The sequence below is a fragment of the Giraffa tippelskirchi genome, chromosome 6, assembly GCF_054371585.1.
Source record: "Giraffa tippelskirchi isolate mGirTip1 chromosome 6, T2T-mGirTip1v1.2.pri, whole genome shotgun sequence".
Lineage (NCBI taxonomy): Eukaryota > Metazoa > Chordata > Mammalia > Artiodactyla > Giraffidae > Giraffa > Giraffa tippelskirchi.
In genome coordinates this window covers 94,320,733-94,326,102 of record NC_137280.1, presented here as the reverse complement: position 1 = coordinate 94,326,102, position 5,370 = coordinate 94,320,733, and the positions used below count along the sequence as shown (strand labels likewise).

The 5,370-nt window shown below is 58.2% G+C and overlaps 1 protein-coding gene across 2 annotated transcripts; it reads left to right on the top strand.

Annotated features, from left to right (window-relative positions):
* The first annotated feature begins 2,357 nt into the window (after positions 1–2,357).
* On the top strand, positions 2,358–5,369 carry CRB3 (crumbs cell polarity complex component 3). 2 transcript variants are annotated; one of them, XM_081504289.1, is made up of 5 exons: positions 2,358–2,426; positions 2,651–2,832; positions 3,789–3,862; positions 4,371–4,514; positions 4,854–5,369. In XM_081504289.1, exons 2-5 carry the CDS (start codon positions 2,751–2,753, stop codon positions 4,923–4,925), a joined length of 372 nt encoding a protein of 123 aa, XP_081360415.1. In that variant the 5' UTR covers positions 2,358–2,426; positions 2,651–2,750; the 3' UTR covers positions 4,926–5,369. The 2 variants fall into 2 exon arrangements, with proteins under 2 accessions (XP_081360415.1, XP_081360414.1); XM_081504288.1 differs by having other exon boundaries at positions 3,786–3,862.
* The last annotated feature ends 1 nt before the right edge of the window (position 5,370 follows it).

The following is a 5,370-nucleotide window of genomic DNA, read 5'->3' as shown; positions in this document are numbered from 1 at the left end:
GGCACTTGTAGGAGGCGGTGACTGCTAGCCGTCGCCGCCCGCGCCAGAACTTGCTTCTCTTCCCCCGACCCGCTTTGGGGGGAGGGGGCTGAGGGCGGAGCTGGGGGGGAGGGTCAGGGATGCCCCGGTATTAGCGCAACCTAGGGAGCACCACATTCATTCTGGAAATGGAGTGGCTGGAGAGAGCAATGATCTCAGGTCTGGTTTCGTAGTTCCTTTTCTACGTGCCTCAGTTTACCCTCTGCCCAAGGAGGCGAGGTAAGAGATCTCAAGGATTGAGTTACGTAATCCCTTTCCACTTGACCTCCCGCCTCTACTAATTTTCATCAGGAACTAAAGTTCTCTTTCTTCCTAGACGTTCTCAAGGACCAACTCTGCGCCTTCTAGGCTTGCAACAGCCCGCCCGCTCCTATCACATTCCCTACGCGGCCACTGAAGCACAATATCTAGCCGTGCTGTCATCCCGCCCGTGAGCTTCCTTTCTCGGTTCCACTCAGCCTGGGAAACGGAAGATCAACGCGCCGGGCGGCTGCAAAGTCGGTTTCCTATTGGCCAGAGCCTCAAGAGCTGTGCCCGCCCGTCCCGCCTCTCCCACCTACCTAGGCGGGGCCTCCCCACTGACCGGGGGCAGCCTTCGGCCCCGCGGCCCCTGGCTCTCCAGGAAGTCTTAAAGGGGCCCCGACCTGATCCGGACACCAAGAAAATTGCTTTCTCCGGACCTGCCTGGGGAGGAGTCCCAGGCGCGGCTGGGGATCAGGACCGCGTAACTGGAGGCGGGGCTCCAGCCTGTCGCGCTCTGTGCACCTGCCGAAGGTCCCGCCCACTAGTTTCGGGCGCAGTTTCTCGATTCACCATTAGGGGGAGGGGCGCCCAGGCCTTTTGACAGCGAATAATAATAATAGCTAACCTTGATTCATTGCGTTGCACAAGCCTGGTCTTTTACTCACCTCTCGCGTCGTCTTCTCTAAAACCCTAAAACGTAGGTGGGACTGGCTTTCGCACTTCACGGATGAGGAAATAGGAGGTTAAGCCGCTCACCCCAGTTCATATGCCCAGGAAGGAGCAAAGCAGAGATTTAACTAGACCTGGGATTCTTACCATCGTTGATCTATGACCTGGAAGTGATTAATTTTCCCTTAACCATACCTCTTCACTCTAGAGTCCGCAGGATGGGGTCGTCCTTCATCCAAAGATACAGCCATGAGGGCAATATGGTTCCCTGGCAGTATGCCCAGACAGGTGTGCTCTAACAGGTGTGTTCCAGACAAAGCCTCTTATAGAGGGTCTCCTCATAGACGTTTTCATTCACAGATGGCCCTCGCAGGTGCCCTACAACACAGGGGGATACAGGTATTTTCCCATGGAGATGTCCCAAACAAACGGTTTCTCACAGGTGCATCCTTGACAAGTGGACCTCAGTACACACGAGCCGCCCTCAGATGTGCTTCTATGTTAGTGTGCCCCACGCAGGTGTGCTCAGGTCTCCCTCTCACGTGAGCTCAGTTCTATGCAGCTGTCCCTCTGCAAGGTTGTTTCCTCCACCTCATAGGTATGTGTCTCAACAGGTATTCCTCCACCCAGGAACGTGTTATACAGGATCCCCCACCACAGGTGTATTCCATTTGAATATTCATCCATATGGGGCTTTTTCCGTATAACTGGGTCCCCTACAGGCATACTTCAATGCAGGTGTGTCTTGTACAGGTGTTTCTAATGTCTTTCCACACGACAATTCCTCCTGCAAGTCTTATTCGTTTCATAGGTGAGCCATGAAGATGCAGTCCCAAAACAGATGTGCCCCGCGCCACAGTGCCTCAGCCAGGTGTTTGTTAACATGCAGGTGTGTTCTCTACAGCTGTTTTCCCCACAGGCAGGCTTCCATTCAGCTCTACTCCAAATAGATGTGTTTCAAAGCAGATGTGTCCCATCGGCGTTCTTACACATCCGTGCAGATGTCTTCTTTACACGTTAGCTCTCATGCAGGTGTGTCCCACATAAGTACTTTTTCTTTAGAGGCTCCCCATCCCGGTCTGCCCAAGACAGGAGTGCCTCTCACACCGATGTTTCCATGCCCTGTGTGTTTCCACACCTGGACAATTCTACAGGTGTACCTGCAGTGCAGGTGAGAGGCCCCTTTTACACCTGCGCGCTTACACTTCTTTTTACGCCTTCCGATTATAGGATTGGGTTCCCGTTACAGGTGCGTCCGCGGCGCGGCCCCGCCCCCGCTAGGCCCCGCCCTCTCATCTAGGCTCAGGTGCAGAAGCCGGAAGTGCGCTCCCCTCCCAGGTGAGTGACTAAACTTTCCGGGTCACGTGAGCGGGCGGAGCTGGAACAGTGCGACCCAGCCACTGACCGGCGTACCGAGGGTTCGAGCGAAGGACCGGCATCCAGACCCAGAGCGAGATCGAAGGCGCCCGGACCAGGTAGGGAGGCAGGTCGTGCAGCTGGGCCTGCCGTCCCCTCCCCCCCTTCCCTCCCCTTCCCCTTTCCCTAGCCCAGGAACGCGCTGCCCCGAGTTAATCTTTAATCTCTGACCTCTGGCGGCGGGACGGGGCGGGACTCGCGGGTGGCCGGCACGGGTCGCCCCTCCCAGGGCCCTGTGCCTGGATCCGGCCCCCTCCCCCACGCCCTGGCCTTTCTCCTTCAGCTCCCAGGTGCGGGGTCGAAGGTACCCCCGGCCGGAGATGCGGTAGGAGCGGCGCCCGCGACAAGCCCCTTCCCTGTGCCACCAGCCTGTCACCCGGCCCATGGCGAGACCGAGCCTGGAGCCGCTCCTGGCGCTCGGCCTGCCACTGCTGCTGGCCCGCTGGGGCCGGGTCGGGGGGCAAGGTAGGTACCGGTCAGGGGCGCTGGGGTTCTGGGCTCTGAAGAGCTGTGTCCCTGGAACACTGAGAGGTCAAGAACCCAGGAGCCGGCATGTGATGCCTTGGGAGCAGGAATCGATAGAGTCAGAGCTGGAGGGTTAGAATTTCTGTGTCCTTCCTTGGACGGTTGGAGTTGGTCTAGGAGAATTCCTGAGTTGGGCGGAATTGTGAGCTGCCAGGAGAGAAGGCCTGCGGGCCGGAGTCTCAGTAAGGTTGAGGACTCCGGGGAAATGCGAATCAGGAGGAAGCCTGCCTGGGGCTTCAGGCCCAGGTTGAGCAGACTGGCCTAAGGTGTGGACCCTGCCTTTCTGCCCTCTATTCTAGTTTCGGGTGCCTGGGGGGAGGTGTGTGAGTCAGACACCCTGGGGAAACACAGGATCCGCCCAGCTCCTTAAGGGCTGAGGGAGGGCCAGGGAGGTGGGTTGTGGGGGGGAAGGGCTGGGTTTCCGGACACTATCCATTATAATAGCCCCCAACTCAGTGCAAACTGCAAACTGGTGTTGGTTGATTACTTGCTGCTGGGCTACCAAGGGTGGGGGGTCCCCAGAGGAACAAAATCAGTGGGGCCATCCCCTCCATGGAGGGTACCCACAGAATGAAAGACTCAGAAGGGCAGAGTTCTAGTGACGGGAAATGCCCAAGGATGATGAAGATGTTTCCAGATGGGAAGGTCCATTTATCTTCTCTGGGGCTTCCCAGATGGCTCAGCAGGTAAAGAATCCACCTGCCATGAAGGAGCTGTGGGTTCTATCCCTGGGTCGGGAAGGTCCCATGGAGGAGGAAATGGCAATCCATTCTAGTATTCTTGCCTGAAAAATCCGGTGGACAGAGGAGCCTGGCAGGCTATACAGTCCATGGAGTCGCAAAGTGTCGAACACGACTGAGCAACTTAGCATTGTCTTCTCTACCACTCCCCAGCAGTTTCTACGACCTCTACAAGTGTGAACACCACCACTACGCCCTCTGGCCCCAGCCCTGGCTCCAATGGAGCCCTGGTGAGTTGAGTGGGGAGGGTGGTGTATAGGGGAGGAGGGCAGAAGGGATTTTATTGAGGAGTCCCTCAGGTAGCAGATGGGAGGGCCTAGACTTTTAGGAGTGATAGGCTGGGTTTGGTGGGGGGAGGCGTTGGAGAACCATATAGGAGAGACCAGAAGGCCAACTTGGCAAATGGGAAGACCAAGAATGCCTGGAAGGGAGTGAGCAAGAATACCCTGCCTGGCAAGGTCAGGAGCCCCCTGTGCCTCTCAGGCAGGGGGAGGGGGGAGCTAGAAGCTTAGGTGTGGCAGGCACTTGGAAGGAGGACCCCAGACACAGCAGGTGGAAGAGCCCGGGAGCCCAGGTATGATAGATGGGGACCAGGAACCCTGGGGGGAGGAACCCAGTCACCCAAGGCAGCAGGTGTTGGGGGAGGGGATTACCATCCCCAGAGGCTTCTCGGGGTCGGGGGGTGGACAGGATGTCCAGGTTCAGGGGCAACTCACACCTGTCCCCCCTCCCCCGCAGTCGCAGGAGGCCACCACCGCCATCATCGTGGTTTTCTCCCTCCTGGCTGCCCTGCTTCTGGCTGTGGGTCTGGCCCTGCTGGTGCGGAAGCTGCGGGAGAAGAGGCAAACAGAGGGCACCTACCGGCCCAGCAGTGAGGAGCAGGTGGGTGCCCGAGCTCCACCGCCCCCCAACCTCAAGCTGCCGCCTGAGGAGCGGCTCATCTGAAGGCTGGGGCTGGCCGCAGCCACCACCACTGCTCAGGACTGCCCGGCACTCGCTCTCTCACAGCCACCGAGACACCGGCCTCTGATGGTTCCGGAGGACTTGGGGGGCCACGGGGCACCTGCCGGGCGGGCTCTGCGAAGCATGCCACCTCTGCTTGACTCTGCCTGCAGTTGGGGTGCCAGGGCTGGGGACCCACCTCCTCGCTTGCTGCACCATCGGTTATCTGTCCCCCTGCCGCACAGGCCCAACACTCCCCCCCCTCTCCTTTCCTTTCAGTTCTCCCATGCAGCTGAGGCCCGGGCTCCCCAGGACTCCAAGGAGACGGTGCGGGGCTGCCTGCCCATCTAGGTCCCCTTCCTCTACCCATCACCCTTCCTGGTTTTGTGACCTTGGGGGAAGGCAGAGCCCTTTCTGGGCAATCAAACCCACCCAGTGCTTAACAATAGAAGGGAAGAAGGTGCTTCTAAGACTTTGCCCTTGATGGCAGGGGACACTGAGGCTGCTCGCTGTACACATATATCTATATAGTGGGTAGTGAGATATTATAAGACCTTCCTGTGGGCTGGTAGGAGTAGGAATTAGCCTAGATGGAGACTCCTACAGGGCACATAGGCTGTTGGGAGAGGAATTCTAAGTTCTCAAGGGTCCTTGGGGCTGGGAGGGCTTCCTGGAAAGGAGGGGCTTTTAGCTGCACCTAAGAGCCAGCCTGAGGCTGCCTCAGGAGGGGAGGTGGTGAGTGGGGTGGGTTTCTGAGCAAAAGAGGGCTCCCAGATAAACTCATCAGGAAAATCCA

Excerpts from the sequence above, each read along its gene's own strand:
- CRB3 (XM_081504288.1), top strand. The coding sequence starts at position 2,751 with ATGGCGAGACCGAGCCTGGAGCCGCTCCTGGCGCTCGGCCTGCCACTG. Across the intron at positions 3,863-4,370 it reads CTGGCTCCAATGGAGCCCTG|TCGCAGGAGGCCACCACCGC; the intron begins GTGAGTTGAGTG and ends CCTCCCCCGCAG. Across the intron at positions 4,515-4,853 it reads GGCCCAGCAGTGAGGAGCAG|TTCTCCCATGCAGCTGAGGC; the intron begins GTGGGTGCCCGA and ends CTTTCCTTTCAG.